General features: G+C 42.4%; 1 protein-coding gene across 2 annotated transcripts in view; it reads left to right on the top strand.

Moving 5' to 3' along the window:
* The window catches only part of IGF2BP3 (insulin like growth factor 2 mRNA binding protein 3), a 157366-nt gene that overhangs the window by 109223 nt on the left and 29611 nt on the right, over positions 1 to 18532 (top strand). Inside the window, exons 4-6 of one of the 2 annotated variants that reach the window (XM_004604083.2) lie at positions 6478 to 6529; positions 6618 to 6681; positions 17118 to 17399. In XM_004604083.2, coding sequence (XP_004604140.1) covers positions 6478 to 6529; positions 6618 to 6681; positions 17118 to 17399 — 398 coding nt within the window. The remainder of the gene's footprint in view (positions 1 to 6477; positions 6530 to 6617; positions 6682 to 17117; positions 17400 to 18532) is intronic. The other variant, XM_055146952.1, reaches the window with a different exon arrangement.

Here is an 18532-nt window from a genome sequence, read left to right on the forward strand (position 1 = left end):
GTGGTACTAAAGTGGTTAGTTTGTATTTGTAGTGCTGCTACACCTAATCCACCATCAGAGTGTTAAGGATGCACTACCATTGTCCCAATATCCCCCAAACCCTCATTTAGAATCTTCAGTTCACACTTCTCATTCAGCATATTTCAGGATTGATGGAGCATTTTCTAATCCCTTGCTTTGTTTTTTTAGTTTCTCACATGAGCAAGATCATCTGCTGTTTGTCTTGATCTTGCTCCTGTGTAGACAGCGGGGGCTTAGTAATTGTACTTTACAATCCCACTCCCCTAGCCTAGGACAGCCAGAAGTTACTTTCTTTCGGGTAGGTGAGGGGCATACCTGAGTGCTCAGGGTTACTCCTCGCTCTGTGCTCAGGAGTTACTTCTGGTGCTCGGGGGCATATGGAATATTGGGAATCAAACCTGGATTGGCCCTGTGCAAGGCAAACACCCTACCTGCTGTTCCATCGCTCTAGCCTCTTCTTTCTGTCTATAGAAATATTTGGGATATTCTGTGTGAATGAGATCATGTGATTTTATGAGCCAGGGGTCTTTTGTGGATTGTTTTTTTATATATATACGTATTTTCTTTAAAAAAATTTTTTTTATTGAATATCCATAAGATAGACCACACAAAGCTGTTCATGATTGAGTTTCAGTCATACAGTGTTCTGACACCCCATCCCTCCACCAGTGTACATTTCCCACCATCAGTGTCCCCCATTTTCCTTCCACCGTCCTGGCCTCACCCGCCGCCTTCCTCTGTGGCAGATGCTTTTCTTCTTTCTCTCTTTCTCCTTTTGTGCATTACATATGTATTTTCAGGGTTCATCTATTGTAGCATGTACCAGTAGTCAGTTTTTCTTATAGCTGAATAATACTTTATGGGGCATACTACATTCTACCTGTTCACCAGCTGATGAGCATTTGGATGGTTTTCGTTCTAGGATTTTATGAATGTATTTGATTCATAAATCTCTCTATTGATTCTATTCTCTAAAGGAAAATAAAACTGCATTCCTCATGATTTTCTTTTTGCATTTTGAGAAAGATCTAAGAGGAGAAAAAAAGAGAAGTATGTGCTCGGAAGAGAACTCAGGCTTTTCCAGAGTGGAAACAAGCAAAGAGACAACTAGTGAGGTACACGTTGAGGGAGTAGTGAGGGAGAGCAGGGCTTGAAGAGCAGGCCTTCTTTATGCATTTTCTGCACATTTGAATCCCCTCCATCCGTCCCACACCGGGGAGTGTTCAGGGGCTGTTCCTGACTCTGTGCTCAGGAGTGACCCCTGCCAGTGCTCAGGGGACCATATATGTGCCAGGGAATTTGAACCAGGGTTGCTGAGATTCAAAAAGTGCCTCAACTTCGTATTCTCTCTCTAGCCCGGAACTTTTTTTTTTTTAAGTCCTGAAATATGAAAGGGGGAATTCCAAGGATTCAGTTCTTTTAAGACTTCAATTTATTTTGTGGTCATCTTTCCCCTTCAGTTAGAATAGAAACCTACCTAAGCACAGAGGAACCTCTTCTGGCTTTAGTAAAATTAATTCATTTTTGGTAGGAGAATTTTGGTAGAGAATGCTGGAAATGTGCAATAGGGGTTTTTCCATTTTAGGGAAGTATTTGTGGCTGAGATAAACAGTGGAGGTAGAAGAAATGATGAGCTGGGATCTGAGGAGACAGGAACCTGGGGTGGCTGGTTATGTGACAGGTGACAGGTAGCTTAGCTACCTGTTTGTCTTAGCTTCCTAGTAGTGCAGGATGAGGCAGTGTCAGAATGCAATCAAGAGTAAGTCGTAGTTGCTCTTTGATTGCTGGGTGGGGTTGAGAGTCAGGCTATAATCTGATAGCTCTGTTTAACCTGGGCACAGTCACACAAACCGCTATAAGATAGATTGCAGGAAGCAGGTGCCTCGCTGTCTGCTCAGTCCTTTGGTTTGGACACTTTTGGGAATCTGACTGCACTGTTGGCAATACTCCCCCATCTCTGACAGTTTTGATTACCTTGAAAGCTTATGCAGAAAAGAATTCCAGATTTAGCCAACATTATTTACCTGCCATGGGTATACATTTTGTAGTATCTTCTCTTTAGTAGTAGAACTTAAGGTGGAGTGGTATAAGCAAAATTAAGTGGAGACTAATGCATTTCATTACTGAGTAAATTGCTTTCAGGAGGAATTAAAATGATGTTCATTTACATTGACATATTAAACTGGTTATTCACCCATATATTCCCTATTCCTTTTCCCTGCCACCAACATTTCTACTCCTTTTTGCAACCCTACCTATGGTATCGAGGTTGCTATGAAACTCATTTCATAATGACTTCAAGATGTTTGTTGTTTCTTACTAGAATTTTACCCTTTTGTTTGTTCTTGGGTCCACAGTAGTGCTCAGGGATCATTTCTGCCAGTGCTGGGGGGCACCATATTGGGTGCTGGAGACTGGACCTCGGTCAGTTTATGTAATGCAAATGCCTTAGCCACTGTACCATTTCTCCAGCCCCAAGTTGTACTTTTTTGTTTCACAAACAGCAAGAAGCGGTGTTCTGTGATTGTGATTATTGAATTATTGTATATGCTCCAGTTACCTTTTACTTAATACTTTATCATAAGCACTTGCTCTTACTTTTCACTAGTTCTGATATATTTTCTAGGTTAATGATTAAATTCCCTTGGATTCCTTCCCAGTTTTCTTCATCAGCAGTGGCAACCACCCATTTTTCATGGAGGCGCATTCTATTCTTTGCACCATGCTTGTCCAGGGCTTTAGGATCGTCCTGGACACTCTCCAAAGCCTGATAAATGCTCTTCTCACATATCTCTTGCTCCTGTCTGTGGCCCAACCTCCACACAGCTCAGATAACTTTAAAGCTAAAATTTAAATGGTAGTTGTACTTTCACTTTAGTTACTTAGCATAAGATGAATTAAAGGGGCCTGGACTGATAGTATAGTGGTTAAGGCTACCTGCCTTGCATGAGTCACACCCAGGTTCTAGAGCCCCAGCACCTCAGATGGCCCTCCAAGCCCACAAGGAATGATCCCTGAGTGCAAAACCAGGAGTAAGCCCTGAACACCGCTAGGTGTGGGCCCCTCTAACCCCCCTGAATAAAAATACCTTTTTTTCTATTAGAATTCTCTTAATATACATAGAAACTTTTTTTGGGAATTAAATATATTTGTTTTTGTAATGTAAGTGAATGGGTTGTAGGTAGCTTGGTGTTTGAGTATGTGTTTCACATGTATGAGGTTCTGTTTGATCTCTGGCACATGCATACGTATGTATGATTATAAAAATATAGGTAGTTTGCTTTTTAAAGAAAAAACTACGTTACGTACTGTGTCTTTGCATGATACTGTGGAAAGTTTTGTTGATTACATGCTTTAAATATAAAATTATGAATTTTATTATATGAGCACTGCACTCTGTTTTTCATTCCAAAAATTGATTTGTATCCTTTAAAGCTTCACATAATGGCAATACCCCACTTACTTGCCCTCCCATACTTGTCATAAAATCTGTAGTGAAATATGATAGGTTACTTTTTATTGAAGGAAATAAATGCTGCATATCATCTCTTTGGGTGGCATTGCGAGTAGTTTTCTTTTATTGCCTTTAGGAAGTATGCCTGTGATTAACACATGTGCAATGCCAATTCACCCATAAAAAACAGATGAGCACAATTGAAAAGAGTGTCATTCTAAATTTACCCAGTACCCGTTTGATAAGGGATTAATATCCAGGATATGCAAGACACTAGTAGAATTGTACAAGAAAAAAACCCTCTAGCCCCATCAATAAATGGGGAGAAGAAATGAACAGAAGTTTCCTCAAAAAAGAAACACAGGGGCCGGAGCGATAGCACAGCGGGTAGGGCATTTGCCTTGCATGCGGCCGACCCGGGTTCGATCCCCGGCATCCCATATGGTCCCCCAAGCACCGCCAGGAGTAATTCCTGAGTGCAAAGCCAGGAGTAACCCCTGAGCATCGCTGGTTGTGACCCAAAAAGCAAAAAAAAAAAAAAAGAAAAGAAATACAAATGGCCAAAAGGCACATGAAAAAATGCTCCACATCGCTAGTCATCAGAGAGATGCAAATCAAAACAACCATGAGATATCATTTTACACCATAGAGACTGGCACACGTTCAAAAGAACAAAAGCAACCAGTGCTGGTGTGGATGTAGGGGGAAAAGGATGCTCTTTCACTGTTGGTGGTCCAGCCTTTCTGGAAAACAATATGGACAGTCCTTCAAAAATTTGAGGGGGCTGGAGTGATAGCATAGTGGGTAGGGCGTTTGCCTTGCACGCGGCCGACCCGGGTTAAAATCCCAGCATCCCATATGGTCCCCTGAGCACCGCCAGGAGTAATTCCTGAGTGCAGATCCAGGAGTAACCCCTGTGCATCGCCGGGTGCGACCGAAAAAAGCAAAAGCAAAAAAAAAGGTAGAAATTGAGCTTCCATATAACCCTGCAATACCACTTCTAGGAATATATCCCGAGGATGCAAAAAAGCACAAGTCGAAATGACATCTGTACCTATATGCAGCACTGTTCACAAAAGCCAAAATCTGGAAACAACCCAAGTGTCCTAGAACAGACAACTGGTTAAAGAAACTTTGGTACATCTACACAATGGAATACTATGCAGCTGTTAGAAGAGATGAAGTCATGAAATTTGCTTGTAAATGGATAGACATGGAGAGTAACATGCTAAATGAAATGAGTCAGAAAGAGAGGGACAGACATAAAACTGCACTCATTTGTGGAGTATAGAATAACATCACATGAGGCTGACAATCAAGGACAGTAGATACAAGGGCCAGGAGGATTGCCCCATAGCCGGAAGCTTGCTTCATGAGCAGAGGGGAGAAGGCAAATGGAATAGACAAGGGATCACTAAGAAAATGATGGCTGGAGGAATCAGTCGGGATGGGAGATGTGTGCTGAAAGTAGAAAATGGACCAAAGATGATGACTTCAGTGTGTCTGTGTTATAAGCTATAATGCCCAAAAATAGAGAGTATGGGGAATATTGTCTGCCATGGAGGCAGGGGGAAGGTGGGAGAGGGTGGGTATACCGAGGATATTAGTGGTGGGGAATGTGTACTGGTGGACGATGGGTGTTTGATCATTGTGAGATTGTAACCCAAACATGAAAGCTTGTAACTTTCTCACGGTGATTCAATAAAATTTAAAAAAAAGTGTCATTCTAATAAGCCATAGGACTGTTAGGCTTTCCTTATGAAAGTATATACATTAAGATTTAAATACCTACATGTAGTTTTGTATCTGTATGTTCTTGGAATTGGGAATAGTGTAGAGACTAAAAGTTCTTGCTCTGGGGCTGGAGCGATAGTACAGTGGGTAGGGTGTTTGCCTTGCATGCGCCTGACCCAGGTTCGATTCCCAGCATCCCGTATGGTCAGCCCTGATAATTGCCGTGTGACCCAAAAAGCCAAAAAAAAAAAAAACCCAACAAAAAAGGTCATGCTCATGGGTCTCATGCTATCTCAGATGCCCTAGGGAGATGAATGAGCCTTTGTGTAGTCAAGTACTTGGAATTAAAAAATAAGTTCAGGCTTATGATTTAACAGCTATAATTAGAGACAGTGACTAATTGAGGTAGGCATAAATTGTTGCTGCTACAAGTTGGACCCCACACAAAGGAAATAGGAAGACTGTACAATTAAAAAAAGAACTTAACTGTTACATTCCCAATAGATAGGATTATTTAAATAATATCTTATTTAAATAAGTGGTAGGGAGGGATTCAAGAAATAGTATAGGAAGTAGTACACTTGCCTGGCAAGTGGCTGACCCAGTTGAATGCCTAGCACCACATATCGCTCAAAGAGCACTGCAGGAATGATCCCTGAACACCACAGGTATGACCCCAAAACTGAAATAAATAATAAAATGGAGGAGAATACAAGCTCAGACTTCGCTATGGATTTAATTCTGAAATCAGTAAATTAGGGAAAGCTGGGGCCAGAGGGATGGTACAGTGGGTAGAGTGCCTACCCTGCTAGGAGTGATCTCTGAGCACCGCTGGGTGTGGCGTGGCAGTGGGTGGGGTGGGGAAGTTTGTTGAAAATGAACATCTTGAAGATGGACAGAATTTTCCTTATGCCCTTGTCTCATAATTTTGGACACAAGAAGGAAGGGTGATGGCATGTTGGTGTGAGAAGTTCAGAGGTACCCCAGCTTTCTGCTCCAGCTCCGGAGTCAGGCAGCTGTTGTTACTGAACGCTTCCTAGTTCACCCTGGAAGATAGGCTACAAGTCCGGGGCCCGGGGAGGGCAGGAGTGGGAAGCTCACCTGTGTATTTTGTATTGTGGACCATCTAGCTTCTGCAGCCTTGAACTCTTGTTCATTCCTTTTGGGGATCTTTTCCATCACAGTTATTTTGTGGTATTTAGACATATTCCTATCCTTGGTAATAACTTGGGGAACTCAAAATTTGTAATTTTCTCTCCTCCTGATAGGTGCTGGATAGTTTACTAGTTCAGTATGGAGTTGTGGAAAACTGTGAGCAAGGTACATGTCTTCTCAATTGCCTTCAAATTTGTAAAAGAAAGGAAATAGCAAGTAAACTAATCATTTCTGTTCATCTTTTTCCCTCTAGTGAACACTGACTCGGAAACTGCAGTGGTCAATGTAACCTATTCCAGCAAGGACCAAGCTAGACAGTAAGCCATTGGAAACTTTTTCCTTACATGGAATGACTTGGTTAAGTACAGTAACATGTTTTTGGCTGGTGGGCAGCAGAAAGGAACTTGTTTTTGTTAGGTTTGACCCTGCTCTTTATTTTTGAATAAAAGGACAAAGAAGAATTATGAGAATTGTAAGAATAAAACAAGCAGTAATAACGATTTGGTTCAAGTGTGATATAGTTTAAATGTAACTCATGACAGTAATGGAGTGATATACTGAAGCTGAGTTCTATCCTGTTTGCGAGAAGCTCCAGACCTTTGGTATCACTGCCAAATCGCATAGACTTTTTTCTTATTTCTATGATACATACATCAATGCTTTTTCCCCCTCCCAAAGCTGGTAAGTTGAAAATGTGTGAAGCTAAGTTTAACTCTTAAGCCTTTCTGCTCGCTGATTCTTCTAATTATTACCATCATTCAGGAGTATGCAGGCATTGGAATAAAGGAATTTGTTTTCAGATAGATGGGAAAAGTGTATTCCAGTACAATGTTTTGCTTCACAGATCAAACTGTTTCCCCTAGAAAAAGATAGTTCTAGACACTTGGCGGTGAGCTGGTGAACTGAGCACTATAGCAAGAAGATGAAGCTCGCACAAATCCTGCGTCTGGTAGATTTGTGTTGAACACCAGGTGCCAGTAGCACACAGCCTACTAGACCAGGGGCATCTCGGGGACCTCCACAGGCAGTGCAGACAGGAGCCAGCTGTCTTCTGTTATAAACTGGTGACCAGAAAGACTGTGCTGGTTGACCCTGAGTTCTGAAGAGCAGGGCCCACTGCATCATCCAGGTTGTGTGCCAGTTATTTCTGCAAAAATCTGAGATCTGGCCCTTAAATGACACTTAAAACGGTGCTAGTAATACTTCAAAACATCGTGTCAGCTACACAGTGGTGAAGATTCCTCAGTAACACAGGGTGTCATGGTAGTGCCCACTCATGAGGGGTACTTTCCTTCCCTCTGCGAAAGAAGGGTAGGCTGGGGAATAGAGGAAACTACATAAGTGTATATTTTTATGATTGATAACATTTGCCTGATTCAAAAAATTTAAAGACCCGTGTGTGTGTGTGTTTGCGTGTGTGCGTGCGCGCGCTTCCTTGGAGAGATAGAAGACAATTACGTGTGCATTCTTATTCCTTGTTAAACAAATGTAACCATAATATTGAAGTATATTATTCATATAAAATAATTTTTTTAGTTGTATATCATTTCATGTTTTGGTTTGGTTATGTTTAAAGACTTGTTAGTCCCACTTTAGTTTTTTTTTATTGTTCATTTCAAGTCCTTTGCTTATGAACAATAATTATAGATTAGGTTTCTAGAAGTAGATTTGCTGAGTCAAGATTTTTGTGTGTTAAAAAATTTCAGGGGGGGTGACAGAGTTACAGGTAGGGTGCTTGCTTTGCATGCCACTGAACCAGGTTCAGTCCCTGACATCCCATATGGTCCCCTACATCTCCGGGACTGACCCCTGAGCCAGAGCCAGGAGTAAGCCCTGAGCACTGCTTGGTATGGCCCCCCAACAAAAACTGAGCATGGGAGGGTAGGGATTAGGTCACATCCAGCTATGCCCTGGGCTTACTCCTGGCTCTGTGCTCATGGATCACTTCTGGTGGCCCTGAAGAACAATATGGGGAGGCATCATGCAGTGCAAGCACCTCACCCCTCTGTATTATCTCTCCAGCCCCTGCGTTTAAAATTTTATTTGATAATTGATTTTATCCTTTGTAGAACTTGAATCATTCAGTTCTCCACCGGCTCTGTGTGCATGCCCTTTCCTGCATGCCATGTGTTAACACAGGACTATACCAAACTTTGCCAGCTACCCCCCGCCAGAACCCCCTCAACAAAGGTTCTTAACTTCACTTTTTTCCCTTTACACGTGAGATTCACTAAGTCACTTTTAATTTTTAATGAGAGTAATACATTTAAAAAAATACTTTTCTGTTTTGGATATTACAAAACTTGCAGTGTGAATTGTAAACTCATTAAAAATTACATATATATAGATATATGTATATCTATATATACATATATCTATATATATGTAATTATATATTATATAATACATATATATATAGATATATATATGGGGGGTATTTGGGTCACACCTGGTAGTATGCGGCAGTTATTCTTGCTCTGTGCTCAGATATTACTCCTGACAGGACTTGGGGAACAAAGCAAACAAACACCAAAATGAGTTTCCTTGTGAGAATATAGGATTTCAGAAAGCTTGAACTTTGGGATCAGGCATTTCTGACTCTGAATCTCTAAACTTCAGTTTTCTCAGGTCCAAGTTGAGGTTGACAAGAAACATGAGGGAACATGAGGTGCTAGGGATCAACCACATGCTAGGTGTGCAACTTAACTATTGTACTATCTCTCTGGCTCATAACTCTAATTCTAATAGTTGGTTAACATATGTGGAGTACTATGGCATAAAGTTTTCAGTGAGTAAAGGCAAACTTCTCGTCCTCAAAGCTGTGCCTCCTTTCGTGGCAGTGAAGGTTTTGGAAGGGACTGCCTGCTCGAATTGAGTTCCCTTCTGTGGTGCTGCGGAGAAAGTACAGGATAGTACAGCGGTATGAAACCTGCCTTGCACAAGGCTGACCCAGGTTCAATTTCTGGCATCCCATATGGTCCCCTGTGCAGAGCCAGGAATAACCCCTGAGCATCGCCGATGTGGCCCCAAAACAAAGCAAACAAACCAACCCCAAATCAGTTTCCTTGTGAGCACTATAGCCACTGCGCGTGCTCTCCCACCCCAGACTCATTTGCAGGAAGTGGTCTTGCAGCAACTAGTGATCCATCCATGGTGCAGGGCTGCCTCTAGAACAGGTCACAGTGCCCTGGGCAGGGGAAGCCGTTTCCTACAGGCCTACTACACTGAGACCTGCAAGCCTGCTCTGTGTTGTTTCTCCACAGCCTCTCCTTGGCAGACTTCCAGAGCTTACATCTTAAGGTGGTGAGGGCTGAGTTGATGTTCTCCGTTGCCGTCTGCTCTTGGCATCTGTTACCTGGAAGTCTGTAAGACTGGGGCATGCTTCTTTGTGAAGGTGTATATAGAACTGGGATAGGGCCAGCTGGTTAAGAGGACAGGTTCCAGAATCCGTCACATAGACTGGGCCACCACTTTTCTAGCTATAACTTTGGTCAGTCTGTTTCTTTCACCGCCATCTGTAAAATGGGACTAGTTATAATTCCTTGACTCATGAGGCTTTCGAAAAACACTTAAGTCTGTGTCTTCATGTCATTCCTTATACTTAAAAAGTAGTCAGAAGTTCGAAGCTACCAGATATATGCATTTTCCCAACACTCTCCCTCCCTCCCTCCCTCCTCTCCCCTGCCTTCTGGTCCTCTTCCTTTTCCCTTCCCTTTCCCCTTCCTTTCCTCCCTCTTCCCCTCACCCACCCCCCTTTATTTCTACCACATCTGTTGGTGCTCAGGGATTACACCTCGGTCTGTGCATAGGGATCATTCTTGGCAGGGCTCATGGATTGCTCTGGATCAGCTATGTGCAATGCAGACACCCTACCTGCTGTTTAGTCTCTCTGACCTCTCCCAGCCTTTTTCATTTCTGTTGACAATACCCCATTACCATGCATTGCACTTCATTTCAGATCATCACTGGCCACTGATGCTCAGGAGTTAAAGAACTAATTTCTGGGTTGAGGATAAAGCTCATTGGTGAGCACTTGGTAGAGTATATGTGAGGCTCTGTTTGACCTCTGCCACCACAAAAATTAAAAAGGTATTTGTATTAGGCGCTGGGGGCGGGGCTCAGAGGTAGAGAGCATGTATCTTGGTTGTGCAAGACCTTGGCTTCAATCCCTGGCACTGCCAGAAGTAGAAAATAAAGCATTTTTCTACCACTTTTTTTCCCCCAAGTTTTACCAGTGCTAATTGAAAGAGGATTGATTCCTCAACAATGCTATATGTCTCTAAGAGAGTTGGATATGGGAATTCCTATTGCCTTTTGAGTAAGAAAAATCAGTCATTAATATTGCAGAAATTATATGAAATATACTTTTAATATGTCTCAGGCTACTTATTATAATAAATTTTAAAACTAATGTAACCTTAAAAAGGATGAAAATTGAAAGACTACTGGAGAGCACTGTACAGCAGGTAGGGTGCTTGCCTTGTAACAACTGACCCGGGTTTGATTCCAGACATCTCTTACAGCCTTCTGAGTCCTGCAAGGAGTACCTGAGTGCACAGCCAAGAGTCCTGAGCATATGGCTTCCTACCCACAATAGGAAGAATATTATTAGTGTTCCTTTTTTTACTGGAATTGGCTTGGATATCTGAAACTAAATTTCGTCAGTTTTCCAGATAAAATTATCAAAGATAAACCCATCATTTGAAGATTTGTCATAAAGCAATAACTTTCAGAACCTTTAGGAATTTGATTTGTTAGGGTTTCAGTATTTATTGTTGTTGTTAATACTTTTTATTGAATCACCATAAGATACACAGTTACAGAGTTGTTCATGGTTTGGTTTAAGTTATACAATATTCCAGCACCTATCTTTTCATCTGTGTACATTTCCCACCACCAGTGTTCCCCATTTCCCTCCTGCCACTTCCCATGCTCTCCACCCCACCCCTGCCTGCCTCTGTGGCAGATAATTTCTCTTTCTCTCTTTCTCTCTCTCTCTCTCTCTCTCTCTCTCTCTCTCTCTCTCTCTGGAACTGTGGTTTGCAATATCCTGAAAAGGTATCATGCATGTCACTTCATCTCCTTTCTGTTTAATTTTGTTTCTGATAGGAAATTGAGCATGCTTTTAATTTTAAAACTGTCCTTCCTTATAGATTCCTTTTGTGGCCACTCAAAGATTTGTATAAATCCAGTAATGATTAGGAATCTTTTTTTTTTTGTCATCTTAATCAAAGCATTTTTTTTATTAGTTTATTTTTAATTAGAGAGTCATCGTGAGGGTACAGTTACAGATCCATACATCTTTGTGCTCATGCTTCCCCCATACAAAGTTTGATAACCCATCCCTTCACCAGTGCCCATTCTCCACCACCCGTAAACCCAACTTCCCTCCCCCCACTCCCCAGTCCCGTCTCCCCCCACCCCACCCTGCCACTATGGCAGGGAATTCCCTTTTGTTCTCTCTCTCTGATTAGGTGTTGTGGTTTGCAATAAAGATGTTAAGTGGCCATTGTGTTCAGTCTCTAGTCTGTATTCTGCCCGCCTCGCCCTGCCCTTCCCCCACATGACCTCCAACCACATTTTACTTGGTGGTCCCTTCCCTGAGTTACCCAGAATGATGATTAGGAATCTTTGAAGCAACTGAAGGCTAAGAGAAGGAAATTCATCTCTGAATTTAAAAAATTACGTAGATGTAAGTTTTATTCTGGATCAGGCAGTAACATAGATAAACAGTGAGACAGGTATTTCTTGCCATTCAGAGATAACCAGTAATAAACTTGTCATTGAGTTTTGTAAGCCTTGTCCCATGCTAAAATTGTAAATCTTGGAGCTGGAGCAACAATATAGTGGGTAGGGCCTTTGCCTTGCCTGTGGCCAACCTGGGTTCAATCCCCGGCATCCCATAGGGTTCCCTGAGCACTGCTGGGTGTGACCCAAAAAGGCAAAAAATAAAAGTAAACCTTGTTACTGAGGCATTGGGTTTGATCCCTGGCATCCCACCTCCAAATAAAATTAGGTAAATTTACGTGATTTGCATTTCCATAAATTTTTTTATGGTTTATAATATCTGTGTTCTTAATTCCTACCATAATTTATATGTCCCTCCTCTGCTGTGCATTTATTTAGATTGTTGTAGTTTTTTTGTTTTAAAATGAAGTTAGTAATTTTTAAAAAAGTAATGAAGTCCATTGCAGGTAAATATTTGGGTTTTGTTCACAATTATTTCACCAAGATGCATCCCATAAGTGGCAGTACCAGGCATTTGATCATTCTTTATGAATTTTATCTCTCAAACTCTTTTATTTTTGGTGTAAACATAAAACAGACTTCCCTAATTTTTCCATGCTACTTCAGTCTCATTTAGTCAGAATCCATGTAAAACATGTAGCGGTGACCGCTGGAACCACTCAAAAGAGGATTTTAGATGTATATTTTAGAGCTGGAAGGGACCCTAAATCTAACCTTTTGGTTTTATAGGTGAACAATGTAGTGCTGAATAAGAGCATGATCTCGCCAAGGATTTATGACTCCTTGTTGTTCGTGCTGGGTTAGAATTTGATCTCTGGTCTTCCCCCTTTTCAGGGCTTGGATCTGTATGTATTCTTAGGCTTCACGTCTGGATCTTCATGGTCTCAAATCCCTTTTAGCTCTAAAGGGGGGGGGGGAGAGAGAGAAAGAGAGAAAGAGAGAGAGACTGACTTAGGTGGTTGACTTAAAAGGTAGAAACGAGAGAGCGGTTCTTTGCAGGGGCATCACTCCTGTTTATCCAGCTCTATCCTGCCTAGTTGGCAATAATAAGCCAGGGTGAACCACTGATCCTGGATCTAAGTGTGGCCCAGAAAAATAATTTCCTCATTTCCGTTTTCTCTTTTGAAATAGGCAGTATTCCGATTTATAGTGGGGAAGGGTGTTGGGGAGAGAACACGGTGAGAGGTAGAGCACATGCTCAGGGCTTGGCACTGATGCCTTGTCTCCTTCCCCTCCTCCCGCATCCCGCCCCCCACCCCCACCCCCAGCACTGCTGGGTGTGGCCCTATTTGAAAATGATAATAAAAAAGGGGGGGGGGAATTGGTCTGAGAGCTGAGACTGTGGAGGTAAGGCACTGGCTTTGCATATGGCTCCTGCCTTCAATCCTGGTCCCCTGAGCCCTTTAAGGAGTGATTCCTGAGTGCAGAGCCAGGAAATGCAGGCCCTGAGCAGCATCAAGTATGGACCAAAAACAAACAAAAATAAAGTGAGCTACACTGCCCTTTATTCCCATAGATCTGATTAATATTTTCATTGGGCTTAACTTGACCCTTCATTTTTTTAGGGGGGAATGGGATGTAAAAGAATGTTATGGTCTTGTTTTTTTCTACCACTTAAAAAATTTGAGGACCAGAGAGATAGTACAATGGGTTAGGGCTCTTGCTTTGCATGCTGCCAACCCAGATGCAATTCCTGGCATCCCAAATGGACCCCCAAGAACTGCCAAAAGTGTGATCCCTGAACATAGATCCAGGAGTAATCCCTGAACAGCAACAGCTCCAGTTTGTGGCTCAAAAAAAAAAAAAAAAAAAACCAAGAAAATGGTTGGGGAGGGGCAGGTAGGACACTTGCCTTCTACGCAGTTGACTCGGGTTTGATCCCTCGAGCTCCATATGGTCTTCTGAGCTCACCAGGAGCAATTACTGAGCACAGAGCCAGGAGTAACCCTTGGGCATTGCCAGTTGTGTTCCAAAAAGAACAACAAAAACAATTGTTTAGGAAGAGTTTTTAATTAATATGTACCTCAGTAAAGTTTTTGCAGTTCCAACTTTCTGTAATAAATGTACTTCATAAATGTAGAATTTCTTGGTTTTATTTCCCTTTAGAGATAACCAAATTATTTGTAAAGGCTTTGTTTTTTGTTTTGGGTGTCTACATAATGATGCTCAGTGCTTACTCCTGACTGCACTAAGAAATCACTCCTGATGATGCTCGGGTTGGCCACATTCAAGACAAACTCCTTACATACTGCAATCTCCTTTGACTCCTATTTTTGGGTTATTAATCTACATTTCACTCAAGTAAAAGGGGTAAGGAACGAAATAGAGAAGATAGGTTAAATCAAGATTCTGTTAATGTTTTACATACTTGCTATCTTCCTATGAGGCTTATGATAAGGATGTCCTTGGACATAGAAATCACATGGAAAAATTATACTCTTTCTGTGGTATATTGTACTTGGAAAAACTCAAACCACAAATGCTATGTGTGTCATCATTCCAGTTACGCTTTTATTTTATTTCATTTTATTTTGGTTTGGGGGCCACACCCAGTGGTGCCCAGGAGTAACTCCTGGCTCTGCACTCAGGAATTACTCCTGGAGATGCTTGGGGGACCATATAGGATGCCAGGAATAGGACCCTGGTCAGCTGCTGTAAGGCAAGTAAGTGCCTTACCCCCTATACTGTCTCTCCAGCCCCTCCAGTTAAGCTTCTAAAGGGAATTCTGAAGATATACACTTCTGTGTGAGTACAGAAGGGGCAACTCTGTGGGAGTTAGTCTAGATTCTAGGAAGGGTTCTGGGGAGTTGGTGTGGTAATAGTTTCCAGCCCTGCTCAGGGAGCTGTGTGGCCTGACAGTTATCTCACTGACTTGTATATCTCACCGTCTTGTTACTTGTATATCTCACCGTCTTGTTACTTTGTTATTTCTATATAACTAGGACCTGTTGTAAAAGTTCATTCTTGAGTTAGGCTGTAGGACATACATAAAGTGAGATTGACGTGAGAAAAGAAGGCAGGTCTTTACATCCTGGAAGTACCTGTCTTCCAATGCCATGCTTGGAGCCTGGGAATGTAGCTTAGCAGGTGAGCACTTACCTTGCATGAGTGATAAAAACCCCGAGTTTAATCCCTGGCATCACCAAACAAAACAAAGCAAACACAAAGCATTTCTATGCCTTTTGCTGCTGCGTCATCTCTCCCGTCCCTTTCCATGTAAGTGAAAAATGGGAAAAAAAGAAAAATGGAAAGTAAAGAAAGCATGGAAAACAGAAATTGCCTCTCTGAGCCAATCCAGAGACTGTTATGTGTTCCTTACCTCCTTTTAAAAACCTACTTGCATTGAACTCAGTATCCATTGGAGCAGAATCTTAGCAGAGAATTTGAATAATCCTTAGGAAAGGGTGAGACTGTTGTGTGCTGGGTGCTGCATATTGGATTGTCTTTGTATGTAATTTTTATTGAGTTCTCCATTTTAAGGACTGGAGCGATAACACAGTAGGTAGGGTGTTTGCCTTGCATGCAGCCGACCCGTGTTCGATTCCTCCGTCCCTCTCGGAGATCCCGGCAAGCTACCGAGAGTATCCCGCCTATACGGCAGAGCCTAGCAAGCTACCCCTGGCATATTCAATATGCCAAAAACAGTAACAAGTCTCACAATGGAGTGATGCCCCTCAAACAAACCGATGAACAACGGGTTGACAGTGCTACAGTACTTCATTTTAAAAATTATATACACAAGATAGAACGTGATTTGGATGAATTTTATATACATTGTAATTAAGTAAGAGGGCACACCATTGTACTCCTGTGTGCTTTTTAATGTAATATAGCATTTAAAAACGAACAGATCAGTCTGCTTGTGTCAGAAGTCTAGGGAGGGACATGGGCTTTGGGGAAATCCTGTGGCTTCTGGGACACTGGAGTGTCTTAATTCTGCATCTGGATGTTTGTGTTTTCTGAAAATTCATTGGGACGTATGCTTAAGATTTAGGCACTTTCACAGAAGGTTAAAAAATAAAAAACAACAACATGTAAAGTTCCTCAAAATAGGTGATGGATAAAGTAGAGAATACCTTTATGTCCTTTAGGGTGTATGATGCCCTCTGCCGTGTGTGCCCCCAAATCAGAGGATAGCTCTGAGGTTGGGGCTGCTATTTATCTGGGACTCACAGTAGGTGCTGAAACTGTATTGAATGACTGAGTGGCACAATTGTTAAATTCTGCCAGTCTCCCTTAAGAGTTATTTATATTTGACTCTTGCAGTGTTTCCAGTGTGGGCTAGTGAGTTGGCTCTAGGGCTGGGGTGGGACATAACTTTGCATGCAGAACACCCCTGTTTGCTCTCCAACCTGGCATATCTGTTTCCCACTCCCCACTGCTGCAGTTGCAGGATGCTCCAAGCACTACTGTTTGTGCCCAAACACACCCCTCCCCCCTAGCAACAGAAAATGCTTTAATCACATGTGTATTCACCTGCAAACAGAGAAACTGTGGTGCATGCATACGGTCATGTACAGCAGTGCTCGGGACCAAACATGGAGGCTCGTGCATGCACGGACCCTGTGCCACTAAGCCTTATCTCTCCAGCAGCCTTTTGCCTTTTTTTAGTGGGGTAAAGTTATATATCATTTAATAATGTCTTTTTCTATTCTGATTGGGAAAGATCAACCCAGATAAGGTCTTCTCGTTGTATAGATACTGCCAGTGTCTTGTGTAACAGGTAAAGGAAGCGTGTGTGCCCCTTTCCCCCTTTTCTGTTTTTCACTGCTTGGTGGGCACACATATGACCTTTGGAAACATGTTGACCTTTACTGTGTGTGATTCAAAGAAAAGGGATATTGGGGATATTTTTGTGTGTTTTGGTTTGTCCCTTGTGTAGCGGCGTAATTCAGAGGGTTTAGGGGCCACTAATCCTGAGTGGGAGAAATGAGTATTGTTTGACTGAAAATTTTATTATCTAGCTCAGTTTCTGTTCCCACTGCTGCTTTTTGCCAACTCTCAGAGCTTTAGACAAACTGAATGGATTCCAGCTGGAGAACTTCACTTTGAAAGTGACCTACATCCCGGATGAAATGACGGCACCGCTGAACCCTGCACAGCAGCCTCGAGGTCGCCGTGGGTTTGGGCAGAGAGGCTCATCAAGGCAGGCGTCCCCGGGCTCCATGGCCAAACAGAAACCCTGCGACCTGCCTCTGCGCCTGCTGGTCCCCACCCAGTTTGTTGGAGCCATTATAGGAAAAGAAGGTGCCACCATCCGGAATATCACCAAGCAGACTCAGTCCAAGTGAGTGTTCCCACCCCTTTGATCCTCGGGAACAGAACATGCTGTCCTGGCCCTCGCTGTCGCCTTGAACACGGCCGTGATCCTTTCTCATCCAGGGCCTGGGAAGCCGGAAAACCTTGTGATTCGATATCTTAGTGTGCATTTTCTATAAATCTGGGGCTGAACTTTAATCTCAAAGGGAACCTCAAATGTTCACACATGGCTGGAAAACAAATGCCACCTAATCCACTTCTGATGGGGGAGGCTTTGCCCAACTAAAGGCAACTTCTCGGGTGTTCTCTGTCCCCCTGTCCCCGCTCCCGCCCCTCGTAATACTTTCCTTCAGTGGTCTTGGAAGATCTTTTATTTCTATTTTTTTAATTATTTAAAAATTTTTTTTTTATTTTTAATTTTTTTGCTTTTTGGGTCATACATGGCGATGTACAGGGGTTACTCCTGGCTCATGCACTCAGGAATTACTCCTGGCGGTGCTCAGGGGACCATGTGGGATGCTGGGAATTGAACCTGGGTCGAAGATCTTTTATTTCTAATAGAGTTTTTCAGTCATGAATTTCTTTTGGTAAAGAACCATTCCACTTATGGTCCAAATTTAATGCCTTTGGCCAGTTATTTTGGCGTTATTCACTGCCCTGTTAGTGCTTTAGTAGATATTTGGAACCGTAGTTGATAATGAACTCTCTTCTCATCTCCAGTTTTGTAAAGTGCCAGTAGGCACATCTCTGGTATGTGCCGATGTGTTCCTGAGAACCATGTTTCCTGCTTCTACTTGGGAGAGAAAAAAAAAAAAAAGGCTGGGGACATACCTCTCCCGTTATTGGACACAAATGGATAGGGAAGTGGCTTGGGGGGTCTAGAGATGACTGGGGACTATTTTTCTTTTTTAATTTAGTGAGGAAATTATTTCATGTGTCCTGAGGAATTTAGCAGAGTCTTTCCCAGAAAGTGGAACCATGCTGTTGTATATAACTTCTCTGTGTGTGACCCACCAGGCTTAAGGGGATAATCAGGACTGGAGAAATATTTCAGTGAGCTAAAAATGCGTTTTGTATGCAGGAGTCCTCTGATCCCTGACACTCCATGGCCCCTGAGCACAGAAAACATGCACACACTCTCTTTTCTCTTTTTCTCTCTCA

The sequence above is a fragment of the Sorex araneus genome, chromosome 1 (assembly GCF_027595985.1).
Source record: "Sorex araneus isolate mSorAra2 chromosome 1, mSorAra2.pri, whole genome shotgun sequence".
NCBI classification, from domain to species: Eukaryota; Metazoa; Chordata; class Mammalia; order Eulipotyphla; family Soricidae; genus Sorex; species Sorex araneus.